The 18,559-nt window shown below is 39.4% G+C and overlaps 1 protein-coding gene and 1 pseudogene across 1 annotated transcript; one reads left to right on the top strand and one right to left on the bottom strand.

Annotated features, from left to right (window-relative positions):
• Positions 1-2,073: 2,073 nt before the first annotated feature.
• LOC131335591 (receptor-like serine/threonine-protein kinase ALE2) lies at positions 2,074-8,386 on the top strand (annotated as a pseudogene).
• Positions 8,387-8,815: 429 nt separating this feature from the next.
• LOC131335592 (protein HOTHEAD-like) lies at positions 8,816-16,182 on the bottom strand. Its single transcript, XM_058371026.1, has 6 exons — positions 15,845-16,182; positions 14,405-14,792; positions 11,557-11,867; positions 10,343-10,728; positions 9,232-9,800; positions 8,816-9,120 (listed from the first exon to the last, which is right to left on the bottom strand). Exons 1-6 carry the CDS (start codon positions 15,927-15,929, stop codon positions 9,066-9,068), a joined length of 1,794 nt encoding a protein of 597 aa, XP_058227009.1. The 5' UTR covers positions 15,930-16,182; the 3' UTR covers positions 8,816-9,065.
• Positions 16,183-18,559: the final 2,377 nt, after the last annotated feature.

Here is an 18,559-nt window from a genome sequence, read left to right as displayed (position 1 = left end):
ATATAATATATATTATTCAATCGGTTCGGTCGGTTCGGTCCAATTTAGGTTCGGTCGGTTCGGTCCGTAATCGGTTCGGTTCGGTTCGGTGCGTATAAATTTTCAGAAAACCGAGACCGAACCGAACCTAGTTCGGTTCGGTTCGGTCCACCCCGAACCCCCAAAAAATGGCCTTGGACCGACCGAAGACCGAACCAAATATTCGGTTTTTTCGGTCTTTTTCGGTCCGGTCGGGTTCGTAACACCCCTACCCACCACCATTCCACCACCATTACCAAAAGTATATTGTGACCGTTAGTAAATTAAGATAGAATTGGAACAAAATTAATTCATCATTTTTTTAATTCAGTACTTAATATATTTATCAAACAGCTTTTCAGCTTAAAAATTTCAGCATTCAGTTTCCAGTACTTAATTTTTCAGCTTTCAGTTTCAGTTTTCAGTTTTATCAAACAGCCCCTTAGTCTGTGACTTGGTGGTTTGTTATTTATGAGTATCGATTCATCTTTTTAATTATTTTTTGGCCTACATCACTCTTGCGCATAAACTTGTAAAAATATGGAACAGATATGGAAGGAGCTACAGAGATTAGTCCGAGGAGCAAGCAAATTGGCTTGAGACCCTTATATTATAAAAAAACAAAAAACAAAAAAGTGTGGATAAAAAGGTGCATAATTAATAATGGCAGGAAATTTGACTAAATGAAGAAGTGAGAGAGTTGGTTTAGGCCCCGTTCCGGAACTCCAAAAAAGCCCTTATTTTTTAAGAATGCAATTTTAAGCTTAAAAATGAGGGACTTATTGAAATTTAAAAATATGCACTATGAATCTTGTTTGAAAGATCTCATTGAGATCTTTTATACGATGAAAAAAAATTGAAAAATTATTTTTCATTTATATTATTTTTGAATTTGAAAATGTGAAATAAGCTGTTTATTTTTTAAGAAGGTTTCTGGAACGGAGCCTTAATTTGATCTACAATGCAAAGCATGACCTAACTTTTGTCAAAGGAGGAAGAGGCCAAGTCCACCGACACATATGGTGGGGACACTAAATAGTGGCGGTGGGGATTGCCAAACTTGAGGCCACGTCAGCCAGTATCACTGTCGTGTCCAACACCGCATTCCTTAAAACCAACCACCAAAACCGACCGGGTTGTGGATTGATAATATCAGGAGTTAACTTTTTTTTTTTTTTGGAAGGCAAAAGAGTGAGCTGGATTCATCTGCGTAGCGATCTTCGATCAACTGGGTCACCACCCAATCTAGAATGTTTAGACTTAAGTCCCACCTAACACAATTGAGCAGGAAATATTAATTTATCACCACGTCGGGAGCGTCGTCACCAAGTCCCCACCGAAATACAAGTTAAATTGGAGCTTCTCTCCGAATTAACCATTTAATATTCCAAACCGGTGAGGGAGGAGCAATCTTATATTCACTGCTCCATCTATTTGCATTACCACCTCGGTGGTCAAGATTTATATAACTGGATCATTCATTAGAGTGCCTGCCAAATACAAAAAAAAAAAAACCTAAGCCCAATCCGCTAAGGTCCTTATTTTTAAGTACTTTACAAGATATATGTCATTTTCTCATAATAAATTATCTTTAATTCAAAAAATGAGTATTTATTTAAAAAATAATTACTAATTATATGTGTTAGTGGATCACACGTGCCTTGACAAAAATGGAATAAATTTGTTTTAGCAATAATGGTGATCATACCCTATAGTCATGAGTATTCATAAGCGGGAGAGCATGAGCAAGCTTGAAAATTTTTCAAAAATATTTTAGAACATTTTTAAAAACAAACTAGTTCAGACATCTGATTATATGGAGTAAAAAATAAACAGAGCTTGAGCAAGACTCCTAAAACAACAAAGGTCAAAAAGTTTGACAATCTAGATTGCAAAATCAAACGTCCACGTCACCATTCCATTCGTCAATCATGTACGATAATTGCAATTTATAGAATTAATAGAAAACAAGTGTGACGCAGTCAAGAAAACAAACCCGGAAAATAAAATTCAATTTTCCCTTCAGTTTCAACTTCAACTATTTTCTCTCGAGTTTCAACTAACATGATTGATCCTCAAGGAGTACTTTTGAGTGATAACTCTCTCTCTCTCTCTCTCTCTCTTTACCCTCCCTTTTTCGAAGTCTCTGCAAGTGTACCCCTTTACTGCTTTCTGCTTGATCAGTTTTAGCAAATTCTTGATCAGTTTTAGCAAAACTGTTGGCCACTGATGTCCACTGAAACTATTCCATTAGAGCACCCAAATCTCTGTAAACTTCAGAGCCCTGTCTCAAGAAAAGAACCAAGCATGTGCTCTTCCCACCTACCCCTTTTCTTGTGTTTTCTACACACTGCAGCATTCTCCTTTCTTCACTCGTACTCTTTGTGGGTCTCCTCTCGTGTGATCTAAAGGCACCAAACCCATGTTTCACTTCGTTATACTTTCAGAATTCGACTTGTTATCTGCTCGATTTTACTTGTGTGGATTTGTTTGGTGACAAATGGAGGACCTTTAGGCTTGATTTTTTGAGCTCTTTGTTGGAGGGGAGATGGGGATGCCTCTGATCATGATTCTCATACTTGTGTGCACTCTATCTGCCTGTGGATCTGAAGGTAATGCCAACTTTGTTCTTTTCCTTAATTTTGATTTCTTTGAATAAAAAAGTTCCTTGTTTGTTTGGTCTGCTTTGTAGTATGTGATGTTTCGGTCGGGGTGGAGTAGGTTTTGGCTCTTTCCTCTATTTCTGTTATGGATTTGGCTTCTTTCATGAATGAAATTTTTGATGGATCCAAAATAAGATAAATAAAGTTTGCTTGCTCCTTTTAGTTTGTTAATTATCTCCATGTGGGTATTCATGAAATTTAAATTTGGAGTGCAACTAGAATTCAGGATATGGAACTTAAGCTATCCTGTTGCTTGCTCCATTTAGTTTCTTGATTAACTAGCGTGGTTATTCGTGAATCTTGATTGTAGAGTAAAATTGAGATTTGAGGATCTCAAACTAGACACTTGTGTCCTTGCTCCATTTAGCTTCTTCATCAACTCCATGTGGGTATTCATGAATATTGATTTGGGACTACTATTAAGACTTGGTTAAACTCTTCAGTGCCGAAAGATTGGGTTTCCGTTTCCCCTAGAAAGTTTGTCTATAGTTTAACTTCCCGGTCTGCTTTGCAGGCTTTGATATACCTTCACTTGCAGCGGTTTCAGTGTTCCTCCGTTTAAAACTAGGAGCATCTTACCTCAGCTCTCATGTAACTTCCGGGCAAAGATGGAGATTCCTGCAAAATGGTAATTGTTTCCACAGACTAAAAATTGTGAATACTGAATTATGCCTTCATGTGTGATTAGAATTGACTTGCAAATTGTAACTCTTGCTCAATCCTCACATGTCTAAGAGCCAGAATATCAATTAGCGAGATGTTTCTCTTATTAATCTCTGATCTGATTGGCCCAAATAAATGCCACAGACCCCATTTCCTCTCCTATGTCAACTACTCCAGGCTTTGGCTGGAAAAGACATGGAACTCTATCTCCTCCACCAAACAAAGCATTTCACGATTCATCGCCTATGCACACTTCTCCAACTAAAGGTACCTTACAAATTCTAATTGGGGGCTCTCTTTTTTTTTTTTGGTTAGAGTCACTTTAGTTATAAGATAGAAGCAAATCTCAAATCCATCAATATAATCAGTCTAGTTTTATTTATTTTGCAGGACCTGCCCAAGGCAGTGCTACGAAACACTCTAAGAAAGCCTTTGCACCTTCAACATCATCTTCCAAACATCCTGCCAAAAAGCCAGTGCATGGATCTGCATCTTCCCCTGGCCCTTCACTCTCATTTTATATGCATCATCACACGAAGACCAAAATGCCCCCTGGACTGTCTAATCAGCTTCCTTCATCCACTTATACCCACCACGGTTAGAGACCAAGTTACTTCATGTGGTATTATTATGGAAACTTAAGTCACTGAACCATTTTCCCCTTTTTGACACATTCTTACAAAGGTGTAGGCCCTTCAACATCCCCTTTGCATTCTCCCTCTCCCTCGGTGACAAGGTGGAGTTCTCCCACACATGCGCCATCACCTGCAACCATATCTAGCCCATTTGGAAGTAAGGAAGCCTCTTTGCCTTCTATTTTCCGTTTAATTTATATTTTGAGCTTCTATTTCATTTACAGTGGAGACTGATACAGACTGCACGCTAATCACTTTTTTTTGTTGTTGTTAAAGTGCCTATTCCTGCACCTACGGTATCTCCATTGAGCTCTTCCATTGTAAAGAAGGCAACTCCACCCCCCTCACCACTTATGGCTCTACCACCTCCCCCTCCTAATGAAGGTACATACGTCTTATTTTTAATGCTGCAAGTGTGACTAGAATTCTAGTCTATTTCGGTTTCTAGAGTAACTTCATATGATTCTATGATTATAGGTTGTAAGTTGTAACTATTTGTGCCTTGTTCTATTTGCAGAATGCACATCACTGACATGCACAGAGCCATTGACATATACAGCTCCTGGATCACCCTGTGGTTGTGTGTGGCCGATTCAAGTCAGATTACACCTTACTGTTCCCATTTACACGTTCTTCCCTTTGGTTTCAGAACTGGCCAACGAAATTGCATCCGGTGTTTCACTCAACCGAAGTCAAGTTCGTGTCATGGGAGCAAATGCAGCCAGCCAGCAGCAAGAGAAAACTATAGTCCTAATCAACTTGGTACCATCAAGAGTAAACTTTAATGAATCTACCGCCTTACTGATCTACAATAATTTCTGGCACAAACAGGTTCCCATAAGAGCTTCACTCTTTGGTGCCTATGAAGTGGTATACATTCGCTATCCAGGTTATGCATCAATCTTCAGATCCTACGGTTCCTTTTTGATAACTTCAAAGTTTCAAAGTCCTGTCTCAGTTCCCAATTTAACAACTTAAAGCACTATGTGAAAATGGTTTTCTAAAGCAAACCCATAACACTTTTCTTGGAAGTCGAAGCACAGCTTTTTAGGTTGGAAGCAGAATCACAACAACAACGACAACAACAATAACAGAATCCATCTAGTCCCCAATCATTGGGGGTATGTGTGGGGGAAGATTGGAGAGAGATCTAACCTTTGACAATATATGCACAAAGTGGCTCCTCTCAGAATACCACTAACCAGTATTAAGCAGGCACTTTCCTTTTGGAAGCAGAATCATTTATTAAATTTACATGCTCCACGGTTCTTATTATTTCTTTAAGCAGGCACTTTCCTTTTGTCAACTTTGTAAAATCTTCCAAATGTGCCATTAGAATTTAATGTCCCTAAGATGCAACTCTTCAGTTTCTTGAACTTGCTTTCAAATAGTGTAGTGAGTCTTTTAGTGTGATGTATATCTTGTGTTCATAAGTTTGTTGCTGGGACTCTTAAAAATCTACAGGTCTGCCACCGTCTCCACCTGTGGTCCCTGCTACTATAGATGATCCCCCATATCGTGGTCATGGCAATGAAGGAATGCCAATAAAACCTTTAGGAGTTGATGTACCAAGGAAAAAGAAGGATGGGCCTAATGGAAGCATGATTGCTGTAATTGTTCTATCGTCTGTCACAGCTTTTGTTGTGTGCACGACAGCTATTTGGCTTTTTCTGTTCAAATGTGGCTGGGTTCATCAACGTGAAACTCCACATGTTTTGATATCTTCTCACGGAAAGCCATCAGGTAATTCCCTTCTAGTGAAATTATAAAATTCCCCATCAAAGACTAAGTGAACTTTGCAAAGATGAAAATCCCATGACAATTGACGTCGTTTCTTTTTTTCCTATGTAAGGTTCTAGAGTACCACACTTACAGACACATCACCTTTTTATTAAATCTTGTTTCTCAATTTCATCCTGTATTTTGTTTCATGACTCGTTGCTCTATATTCATGGTTAGCCTGATCTAGAAAACTAGAGCGGTCGTGATTTGGTTTATGCGGATTTAACTTCCGGAAATAACATAACATAAATTCAGCAGGGACTACCAAATCATTGACATTTGGAAGCGGACTGAGTTCGGCATCAATGTCCTTCGGTTCTAGCTTGTTACCATATACAGGAACTGCTAAGATTTTTAGCCTAATTGATATAGAGAAAGCCACAGAGAATTTTGATGATTCAAGAATATTGGGGGAAGGTGGTTTTGGACTTGTCTACAGTGGCACTCTTGACGATGGAAGGAAAGTAGCCGTGAAGGTTCTCAAGAGAGACGATCATCAGGGCAGCCGTGAGTTCTTGGCTGAAGTTGAGATGCTTAGTCGCTTGCACCATAGAAACTTAGTCAAATTGATCGGAATCTGCACAGAGGGCCATATTCGCTGCCTTGTGTATGAACTAGTTCCCAATGGAAGCGTGGAATCCCATTTACACGGTACATACCTAACGAACTTTGTAGATGACAGTAGTGTTTGGTTCACTGGAATGAAATGACCATTCACCTAAATGCAGTGAAAGGATGATTCGTACTGTAGTTTACATTCGGTCATTTTGGGGCAAACCAAGCATGGGAATGGAAATTCCGAGGGAATCACCATTCGATTCCAGCCTTCATGCCAGTGAACCAAACATTACCTTCGATCTTTGCAGTTACTTGGTCAAAAACTCGAAGCTCTCAATCTTCCTTTCTTACTTAATCACGTGAGAAGATCATCTCTGAGACTGTTATCTTTGCATGTGCTTTAGGGGTAGATAAGGAAGCAGCTCCTCTTAATTGGGGTGCTCGAATGAAGATTGCCCTTGGATCGGCTAGGGGTTTAGCTTATCTACATGAAGATTCTAGCCCTCGTGTTATACACAGAGACTTCAAATCGAGCAACATCTTGTTAGAACATGATTTTACACCTAAAGTCTCAGATTTTGGATTGGCTAGAGCAGCTCTGGATGAGGAAAACAAACATATATCAACCCATGTTATGGGCACTTTTGGGTAAGAACTCTTAGATTTACTCAACAGATTGCTTTCATTGGTACCTCCACCTCCACCCGCTACACTCGTTAGTAGTTGCAAAAGTAGGTGATATGGAAATGATTCACAAACAGATTTCTCACGCAGGATGATGTGGGTTTCTGTAATTCTTTCGTTTCAGACCACAACACCCATCATATGGCTCATGATTCCAAAAATTACATTGTCACATCATTCTGGGCACTTTCTGTTTGCAGATCAGTTTCCGTCATGATAATCATGGTGGTTTTAGTGGCGGCGGCTGCAGAACAAGCAACTGCATGCCTTTATAAAGTTTTGGAGTCTTGAGCGAATACCCAGCAAATCAGTTACTAATTTAGCAAAAATCAACAACGAATGTGCTATGATGTTCTTTTTCTTTCTGTCTGTTCTCTTACAAACCTTCTTGTCCTGTGAACTTTGTTTTCTGCAGTTACTTAGCTCCAGAATACGCAATGACCGGTCACCTTCTTGTTAAAAGCGATGTCTACAGCTACGGTGTAGTCCTCCATGAGCTCCTAAGCGGACGAAAGCCCGTTGACTTGTCCCAACCATCGGGCCAAGAAAACCTCGTCGCTTGGGCTCGTCCACTCCTCTCATCCAAAGAGGGCTTAGAAAAAATCATTGACCCTTCTCTAAAGCCCAACATCCCCTTCGACAGTGCTGCCAAGGTGGCAGCAATCGCATCAATGTGTGTGCAACCTGAGGTATCACACCGTCCTTTCATGGGGGAAGTTGTTCAGGCCTTGAAGCTTGTTTGCAATGAGTTTGACGAGACAAAAGAGCCCGTATCAACAAGTTGTAGCCACGAGGACCTTTCCATTGATGTGGATCATAAAGTTAGTAGTAAGGTTTCAAGTGAGCTTGTGGAAGTTTCTGGAACCGGTTACCCAATTCTGGGTTATGATTCTATATTTGATTCAGAAATAGCATTGTCGGCTGCGTTTCGGAGAGAGGAGTTTGGGTCTTTTAGGAGGCACGCTAATTCTGCGCCTCTGAGAATGGGGAGAGGAAGGAGGTTCTGGCAAAGATTGAGAGGGTTGTCCAGTGGAAGCATGAGCGAACACGGTTTTCACTGAAGCTATGGGATTGAACAAAATTAGAATGAAGCACTTGAAATGATTTTGGAACTAGACTTTGGTGGACGGTTGATGAGTTTTTAGCAGATTTCTGTGGGTTGAAACCAACCATCAGTTTTGTCCTGGGTGTGAAGCATTTGCCAAAAAAGAAAAAGGTATTTGTACAAACAATCCTTTGTTGTTGGCTTCAGTTATTTACCAATGTTTTGTTATTGACATTATTTATTTAGAAGCTGCAAAGAAAAACTTTGGATCCTATGTGAACCTTGATCCTATTTATGCAGGGAAAATGTATATGAAGCATATTTGAGATTTAACCTCATTTCGTGTCAAAATGCCTGATCAATGCCTTATTGCCTTCTACTACTCCTACTTGTCAATCTTCTTGTGGTATTTACTGATATCTCTAAAATGGAGAGAAACTTCTAATTAGTACAAGCGCACGTTCTTTGCACACGCGCTTGTATTTTGTTTATTTCAATAAATGATATGTTTCACGTACTCCAAAAAAAAAAAAAAACTTATATTTGATCGGAGGTGAGCTTGGATTAAAACTGCATATATAATGATTCCGCATGTTCAACTAATGTCTGATTAAAACTTGTGCGGGTCAAACTAAATATGCATTGGATATTAGTCTTTTCACTATTAGTCCCATCAAACAAACATACCCTTTTATGGTCTCTCTCTCTCCAAACAAAAAATAGCCAGGTCATTTGGTAAGGAAAAAAATCAATTACTAGAATGCCCAGATGCAAAGATCAATTTTTTTGAGTTAAAAGTTCCATAGCAGAGGCACCAACAGCTGACTTCACATACTGTTAAATAGCTATACTAAATATAGTGGATAAACAGGAACACGATTTTTTTTTTTGGGGGGCAAGCCTATCTCTACATATTAACCGCTTGCTAAGAATTACAATAGCCAAATCCACATTCCCATTATTACAGATCACATGACATTCCCCTCCTCTTCTGCTCCTCCTACTTGGCCTCAAACTTCACATACCAGCTGATCTTCCCAGTCTTCCTCTCAATATCTTCACTCCCATGTACCTGCTCAATTCCACATCACAAACACCCATTTCACTCCGTTAATCTTGAACTGTAATTTTTCCAAGAAAACGACTTAAAAGAATGATCGGTCCAAAAAAAATTCCGATTTACCTGCCCAGCATCATTAAAGTAGCCTGAGGATTAGTCCCGGGTGATTCAGTGAATGTCGATCCATCAATAACTCGGAGCCTGTGGACCCCGAGAACTTTATAATCATGGTTCACAACCTTACCCACATGGCAGCCTCCATGGTAATGCCATATAGTGATCACAGTGTCTTTACAAAACTGCTCCAGAGACTTCGTGTCATTGGTGTGTTTGGGTATGAGGTTAACATTAGCCTTGACGCTCATGTTAAGTAGCTTCTCGTTTGTTTGTTTGTTGAACTGGGTGAGGTTCGCGAAGTGTTTGGAGCTCACAAGCTTCTCCACCATCCGGATTCCGTCCACACAGCGTTGTAGATCATAGGGGTGGCTGAAGTAGTTGAAGGTGACGGAGGGGTTGTCGTCTACATTTGTGTTGACTAGGCTGAGGTCACCCTTTGAGATCGGATTGGCAATTTTCTCTAGAATGAAGCCTCCCATGAATGCTTCGTATGGGAGGTCTTTCTTGCTTCTGGTGTAGGCTTGTATTGCTTCTTTGGTCCTTTGCTTTGGGGGAATGGTGGAGAGCTGCCCAATCTAGTAAACAAAACGATATACTGATTTCAGACATTCTGAAAAATTAACTAGCATTGCAAAGTGAATTCAGGATGTTTCACAAGTTCACAAAGTTACGCAGTCAGTGCCGTTTCTTTCCCAACTCATAACAAGGACTAGTGATGCAGACCTGTTTTTCACATTGCAGACCAAGCTATTGGATCCTCTAGCGGCGAAAAGGAAAATTTAGTGACTCCATGGTTTTCGGACTCAACCCCAAAGGCCCATGTTCACCCGAAACATCCCAACAAGCAAGACCTACGTCTTTGCTATGACCCAAGGCATCTTTGGGCCAAATTCCTCTGTTTAGGCCCTTACTTCGCGTTTTTACTGCTATAGGATAATTTTCTTGCTAGGTCCAAACAAATCTGTTTTGACCTATAACTTTATCAGAATGTTTCCTTTGTTTCCAGTATCCAAGTTGCATGCCATTTTTAGTTCCTGTAGTAAGGGTATAATGTCGTATCTACCATATACTAATGGAATTCTGTTCAAATGATCGGAGCAAGTGTTAGGCAACTAACCTCAGCTGATAAGATTCCATGATGGCACTGAATGCTATCCTGTGACTGCCCAAACCCACTGCTAGCCTCAATGTACACACCCTTCTTCGTAATCCCAACAATCTGTATCAACGACTGCTCCACCGGTCTATTAGAGGGAATGAACACCGTATTCATTGGGTTGTCGGACATCCCTTTACCGACAAACTCATTGTCGAGAACCATTGATATGTTCAACTTTTTAAGATCAGCCTTTGGGCCAATGCCACTTAGTAGTAGCATCTGGGGGCTGCCAATTGCTCCACTGGACACTATTATTTCACTCCCACGCCTCTTTGAAATATATGCTGTGTGTTGGTTCCCTTGTTCATCTTTGAATATGACTCCCACTGCCCTTGGTTTCTTCACTGCAAGTGACATGACCAACTTATTAGAGCTGGTTTTGGCAGAACGTGTATAAAACGCAGTTTAGCACTATTACATTCACTCTGAAAGTATTTTCAGCGATGACACCACAAGATTCCGAAATTTCTTTTTAGGAATTTTTTGAGTCTTTGACTCCATGCTTTATGTGGCCTGTTAACTATTTCAGAAATGCAGCCAGAGCGAAAAGAATTATTTCAGAACTGTAGGTGTAAAAAAATGCATCTCTCTAGTTGGGCCTGGAGTTCACATGGGATAAATCTGACCCACACGTGCATTTTTTGTGCACTTTCTCGTGTCCTTGTGTCCTAGTTACGTTTCGTTAACTCAGTCTAACTTATTTCATCCTTGAGAAATACAACTCCCGCATTGATCAGTTTTTAAGCTGGCATTAGATAGATGTGAGTTATCTTCCACTTATTGGATGCTCAGAATTACTGTATGATCCTTTTTATAGAAGCAGAGGACCTATTGAAGATATATATATATATATATATATATATATATATATATATACACAGTAGCGGCACTAGGTGTTTTGAGACCTCAGCCGAACATGAAAGAGAAGCCTATTTAATCAAGTCCTTATTTTGCACTTCAAGCATAGGTACTACTTTTTTCCATGGGGTAACGCGATAAGCTAATTGGCCTAATGGTTGAGCCACCTCTGGATATATTTCGTAGTTTCGACTAAGATGTCTGCAAGTTCGAGCTTACAGTAGAAGAAGAGGCTGCATTGACAGGATTCAGTGTTGGCGATCACTATCTTTTGTGTACGATAATTGACTTTCCGGTTACAAATGAATGCGTACCTTTTGTGTCGAATACAATCTTTTGTACAGTGGCGTGAACTAGAACACTGAGCTTTTCAGGATTTGAAGAAGCAAGTAGCTCAGCAGCAGTGTGACGGCGGCCAAACTTGTCAAAAATGGTTCCACCAACTTTGGTTCCGTACAAGTGATCATAAGTGAACCCATTAAAAGGCGAGACCCCTACTTCCAATAGACCGTCCCTAACGGCTCTCTGCCACGGCACAAGATTCGGCTGATGAACAATCTGCTTTTCAATCCATGGGTATGACTCGTTCACCAGTCTAGCATCCCAACCCGCTTTTCTAACATAGCTGCAGCATAACAAAGAAGTCTCATCATCATCAACCCAAGTGATCATCTAGCAGGTATTCTAATCTTACTGAAGTTACCAATTCCACAATCCACTAGCGGGAGCCCATCTAAAAGTTTGTCCCGTATGGACAGGCTCCGCAAAAAATTGACAACACTTAAAAGTTTCAAACTATAACCTATAAAAGAACAAACTCCCAAGTCCTACAACTGGACTACTAGTTAGTAGCAAGCAAAAGACAATGGAGCAAATAAAATTAGTGAGGACCAAACCTTGTACTAGCATTTAACCCAAGTACAATAAAAGACATGGATGAGACATTGTTCCTGTACGATGCTATGTCACATACACCATACGGCCACAATGAATTAAAACCTTCAACATATCAATTTGTGGACCAACAAAACCCATCTTGGCCCTTGAAATTATTTATTTCATCACTGAGGGGGGGTTTTTTTTTTTTTTTTGTCCTTTGATAGGACACAGCTAGTCAATGACTTGTACAGTTGTACCGAACAGACATAAATGAACGCAGAAGCAGCATTTTTGCTGGTTGGTTGTGTGATAATGACTTTTTTTTTTCTCTCAATATTGTATACGTTATAAGCTGTCATAGCCTTAAATTTTAAACGCGCCTTAAATTTCGAACGCCCCTAACGAAGCTCGAACTCTGGTTTCCTTGTGAGTAGACTAGGCTACAATTAAAGCACGTCGGTTGATAAAGACTTGTTGATGTTAGAATTATTGTCATATACCAATCACTGGGGTAGCCTCATTTCTCTTTTAAGCAGCATACATGGGACCCTCGTAAAATAGCTACCATTCTTTTTAGGTGTTTTTTCCCTGCTGGATGAAAAGCCAAAATTGTCCCCCCACATTACAGGTCTTTTGTTAACACCAAGTTTTGGAGGATTCCAATTTCCCTATCCCTACCAACTTTATAGGGCTGCAAATGTACCGATCTGGGTAACTCGAGGCTCAGCTCATTAAGAATTCGGCTCACCTTGACTTATATAGTAATCGAGCGGAGCTCAAGCTCGTGTTCTAGGTTCAAATAGTAAACGAGCTGAGCTCAACACTCTAAAATGCAGCTCGTGTTCTAGGCTCAAATAGTAAACGAGCTGAGCTCAACACTCTAAAATGCAACTCGTTTCTACAGTCTCGGCTCGTTTAGTAAATGAACCAGACTTGGCTCGTTTACAAATTAATTACACATGCACAAGCAAAGCTCGAACCCTGGGTTTAGTTACACATGCACGAGCAAAGTTTGGCTCGGCTCGGTTGCACCCTCTGCAACTTTATATTGTCTGATTCATGGTACTAAATGGATCTGTTTATAAGACTTATATGAATTTCGTAAATTCTCCACAAATTAAAATAAAAGCTAGAAACTATCGGAAAACATCACCAAAACACGAAAGCCTGCCAGACACTCATTTCCAAACAAAGATGTGGTTTTTTGTGGTTCTTTTATCCACTCCTATCTCTTTATTTATTTTTTTTCTGAAATTTCAATTTGTAAATCATATTAATTCCAATGAATATGGTAAATCAATTATCAACTCAAAACTCCATACGCGGAGAACAACTTCAACTAAAAATGAAATAAAACCCAATATAGCTACTTCTTTTTCCAACCCTTGTTCATGCCAAACACCCAACCAACCAACGGTATACGGAGTAATTATTCAATAGGCCGAGAGTATTGCCACATGGTACTCCGGACTATTTTACATCCGCACATTCTTGTGGGATCCACATACTTAGTGGTAGACTCCGCAAGAATATATGGTTGTAAAGTGGTCCGGAGAGTATCACGTGATGATACTCCCAGACTATTGTATAATTTCACCAGTACACGTCTATTTGTTTATGTTGAAATAGATACAAAATGATCCACAATAAATTTTGTACGTTTATTTTTTTGGTTCTTTTTGGCACACTAGCTAAAACTCCTCCTTTTTTTTTTGAAATTTCTATTTGTAAATCATGTTAATTCCTACATGAATATGTTCAATCTATTATCAACTTAATTAATTCCTATATTAAAAATGAGACTAATCATTTACGATGTATTAAAAGTCATTAAACTCAATTATAAGGCAAAACCTCATTCATACCTGCATGATCAACCTCTTATAATTTAATCGTTTTCTTCCTTAGGAAATAAGAGTAAAGGGTGTGTTCTATTAACTAAAATAAGTATTTATTTTTTAAATTAAAGGTGATGTATTGTGCGAGAATGATCTATTTCTTAAAACGAAAACTAAATACTTAAAAAATAAAAACTTTCGCGAAACGTGGCTAAGTCACTATGGTTCTAGGTTTTGACTCCACCAATCAAAAATCCCTCCGATCCTATTTCGAATTCATTCTTCTATTTTATATAATTAATAGTACTCCTTTTTTTTCCAATTTATCTCATCAAAACAAGTTCATAAACCTAAACATTTAATATTGCTAGACCAAAAATTTAACACACACACAGAAGAGAGAGAGAGAGAGAGAGAGAGAGAGAGAGAGAGCTGATGGGGGTACCTTGTGCTAGCTCTAGTGTAGAACCCAGCATTGATGGAAGAACCACCACCCAAAACCCTGGCCCTAGAATTAAGCACCCCATCTGTCGAAATAAAAACTTGAGAAGCTGAACTTGGCGAAATATCCGCCAGGGTTAAATGGAAGGTCTTCATATGGGATACATTATAGTTCGCAAAAGGGACACCTCCTCTTTCTAACAACAAAACACTGAAGTTTTGGGAGAGGGTGGCCGCCAAAGGGCAACCGGCGGTGCCACCCCCCACGATTATGTAGTCGTAGGCCTTGCCGCCGCCACTTGACGCGGCGGAGGACGAGGAAGAGTCGGAGGAGGAGGAGAATGAGCTTGCTTGCTGGATGAATGGGTAATGATTTTTCCAGTTTTGCCTACCTGCATTGGAAGTTAAATGATTTGAGACTCTGCGTATAATACAGATATGGTCACGATCGCGGAGCAGTTGGCCCAACGGTTGTGTTATAAGGGACTTGAATTTTCATAATAAGCCCAAGAAATTGGAAGAAATTTATGTAGATATAAATTGTTAGGCAAGGTCATTAGCTAAGTTGTAACCGAAATTCTGAACTCAGCTAAGCAATTCAGCTAAAAGCTTTGACAGCCCAGCTAATGGCCTTGTCTAACAATAAAATCTTTGATGAACACATTGAGACATCTTTAACGTACGTGTCTTTTGAGGCATGTATAGAAATCATTTGATGTAATGTAAGGTATAGATGTCACCACCGCCGACAAAAAAGAAATCTTTAGGCTCAGAAGAAGCTCGTGTCATTTAACTTCTGGGTTTTGGAATTAGTAGTTGATTTGCGCACAAATTGGTTGGGCGGATGGAGTACGAGACAAAATAGGAGACATATATCGTGCTATATAAACCAGTAAACCACATCACATTTGGTCACCAGCATTACTGAAAAATGCTGAAAAGCTATTAAGAAAAAGACAACTTGCTAATTCTGACGATGAAAAAGGTCAAAAAAAAATGCCTGTAAATGTGCACAAGACAATTTCCCTCATTTGATGTCTACTGCTATATATATACGCGGGCAAAATATGTTTTGACTTACCGCTTAATTAAACTTTCTTATGGAGAACTATGAGAAATAGAGAGGGAGAGAAGAAAAAGGATGAAGGAGGAGCTAGCTGGAGGGAGAGAGAGAGAGAGAGAGAGAGAGAGAGAGAGAGAGAGAGAGAGAAATACAAACTAGAAAAAAAAAAAGAAAAAGGAAAATGAGTAAAGAAGTAAAGAAAATGGAAATAAAGGGCTCATTCTAGGTAATTAAGGAAGAAAAGTCCATCTCCGGCCAGAAAAGAATTATCAAGAAAATTTTGCATATTGTCTATGGCTTTATAATATCTGGTGTGTGTGTGTGTGTGAGAGAGAGAGAGAGATGCATGTGAACAGAGGGAAAAGGGAGCAGCACTTAAACCTTGACCCAAAGTGAGTGCGTTGATCCAAATAAGTAAACAAAGAAAGAGCTCTTTCTTCACTGCCACTGCCTCAACCAAAGCCATTGAGATCTAGAGAGAGAGAGAGAGAGAGAGAGAGAGAGAGAGTATGATGATGATCAGAAGCTACAGTTGCCTGCCTTTGCTTTCACACACCCCCTTCTTCCTCTCCTTTGAGCTGGCTCTCTGTGGTTGGCCTTGTTCTTTGTGTTTGCCACTTACACACATTTATATGTAAACACGAACTTATATAAACCTCATCAATATTCCTGAATTCACACACAAATATATTCCAAATGAATATTTAAAAAAAAAAAAAAAAAAAGGAGTAGGAGAAAACGATCGAACATAGAACATTTAATGGAGAAATGAATGGCACGGTTGGAGCAGCAGTTAATGGCCATCCGATCCATATTTATCCCTCCGTCTGATCGTGTACGTGGACAGCTCACATAACCCTGCAAAAATTTACAATGGGGAGAGTGGTGCAGGTGTAACCTACATGAACACCGCCCCCTGCATGCCCGGTTCGAATCTCGCTTGCGGGTAGTACGTCCCTATGAACCAGACGCTGTCGCTGTGTGGAGGGTCCTTAGTCCGCTCTAGCACTATTAAATATTGTTTGGGAATGGAATGAGTGATCACTTAATAATATTTGGAGCCTTTTTACTCATTGCCAATTAGTATTAAGTTGGATGCTTTAACATGGTATCAGAACTAATGTTTCGGAGAATTTATTCACCTTATTTGTGCCTTAAGTGCACTGTTGTTTGTTGCGATCCAAGTGTTATGGATCATTTGGGTCGCATATGCGGGAGAGTGTTGCAGCTTGTCTCGCATCGGTTAATTATCTCATCCAAAACTAGTATGTGAGTCTGAGCCGCCTCTCCACTCCCTGCCAATTGGCCTTGAGTTGGTTATAAGATTTTCACATGGGATCAGAGTTAGGTCTTGGGTGGCCTCATCTCACGTGGTCAAGTCTCCATCGCCCAAGTGGTCAAGTCACCGTCGCCCAAATCAATTAGTATTGAGTTGGATGCTTTAACAAGCACTTTGGTGGGGTTGTCGTGATGGGTTTGCCTTCCCAAGCAGTAGCTATAGCTCAAATCGGATATTCCACAGCGGATGAAAACCCTTGTGATGACGCCCAAAAGAGATTGCTATGCTAGTTGCCCTTCCCATCTTTTACACTAGCAAAAAACTAATATGAATACCTTAATTTGTTGAAGAAAAAAAAAAATTACACTTTGGTGGGTTGTAGTGATGGGTCGGCCTGCCTTCTTAAAGCATCTCCAATGCACCCTCTATTCCTCTATTTCTCCATTTGAGAGGATTATTTTTGGAGGAAATACCATTCCAACCCATCCTCTATTTTCTCCTCCATTTGAGAGGATCAAGTTTGGTGCTCTAAATATGGAGGATGGAGAAAAAAATGGAGGATGTCCTCCATTTCACTATTCACCCTCACCAAATCCCATTTTGTTCATCAAATTAGTTTTGATACACTAATCCTTTATAAAATTGGTACCAATCAAAAGATATGTACAATATCTTCAAAATAAGACCCATATTGAGTATTTTTTTAATGAAGTTAGAAAAATGAAAATTTGAGTTTTGGAGGGAAAGTGGAGAAGTTTGAGATTTGGGATGAGTTTTTAAAGAAAGAGAAGTAGAAATAGAGTATTGGGTTGGAGTTAGATTTCCTCCAAAATCACTTTTGCAATAAAATATATTATTTTGATACTCTCAAATGAAGAAATGAAGGCAAAAATGGAGTATTAGATTCGAGATGCTCTTAGGTAGTAGTTATGCATCAAACCGAATATTCCACAGCGGATGGAAACCCCTGTGATAACGTCCAAGGGAGAATGCAATGCTGGTTGTCCATTCTCATTCTTTACCTGAGAAAAAAAAGTAATATGAACACCTTAATTTGTTGAAATAATAATAATAATAATAATAATAATAATAAAGAATCACCAAAATTATTTGAGGTACTACTACATATCTACATGGCTTATGGATTATAGGATTACGGTTTAACTTTTTTGTTTCACTATCTGTTGTCCACCCTATTTTACACGTTGATGTCAACTAATTTCGAAACCCATAAATATACTATCAGTATAGTTGGTTTAACGGTTGTTTAATTAATTACACTTAGTCTACGTCGTGACGCTATGGGTTCAGAAAAAATTGCAACACTTATTATCATTATCATGCTCTCTCACCAACAAATGACGTTGTGGATTAATTCCAAAGAGTTTGGCCAAGTGGGTATGAGAAAACCAGTAAGTGTTTGTCTTGCATTAGGTCGCATGTTTGGATTCCACGGATCAGCAAAACATTCCAAATCTTGAGACTATTGGAAAGCTTGCTAGCCCAGTCATTAACTTCAACACCCGGAAAATAGTCAAGGTACGAGCAAGCTGGCCTAAATGTCCTATTATTAAAATAAAAAACTGATGTTGGGAATGGGGATTATGGTCACTTGAGATAAATATTAGAGCGTTGATTGGTCCAAAGATTTGGTCATATCCTAACAAAGTGAGTCTATAAACTCTGAAGTACTAGTGATTACAATGAATGCATACAATGGACCGATAGGAAACATGAAAATTTTCCACGAAAGTAGAAAGTGAACATAACTGTGAATTTGAGTCATTCATTTCAGTTTCATGTTCACTTTCGTATTT

The sequence above is a fragment of the Rhododendron vialii genome, chromosome 8a (assembly GCF_030253575.1).
Source record: "Rhododendron vialii isolate Sample 1 chromosome 8a, ASM3025357v1".
In the NCBI taxonomy this organism is placed as follows: Eukaryota; Viridiplantae; Streptophyta; class Magnoliopsida; order Ericales; family Ericaceae; genus Rhododendron; species Rhododendron vialii.
The sequence above is the reverse complement of the archived record's forward strand: the minus strand, read 5'-3'. Positions and strand labels throughout refer to the sequence as shown.

Excerpts from the sequence above, each read along its gene's own strand:
- LOC131335592 (XM_058371026.1), bottom strand. The coding sequence starts at position 15,929 with ATGGCTTTGGTTGAGGCAGTGGCAGTGAAGAAAGAGCTCTTTCTTTGT. Across the intron at positions 11,868-14,404 it reads TACACTAGAGCTAGCACAAG|CTATGTTAGAAAAGCGGGTT; the intron begins GTACCCCCATCA and ends GTTATGCTGCAG. Across the intron at positions 9,801-10,342 it reads ATGGAATCTTATCAGCTGAG|ATTGGGCAGCTCTCCACCAT; the intron begins GTTAGTTGCCTA and ends TTTGTTTACTAG.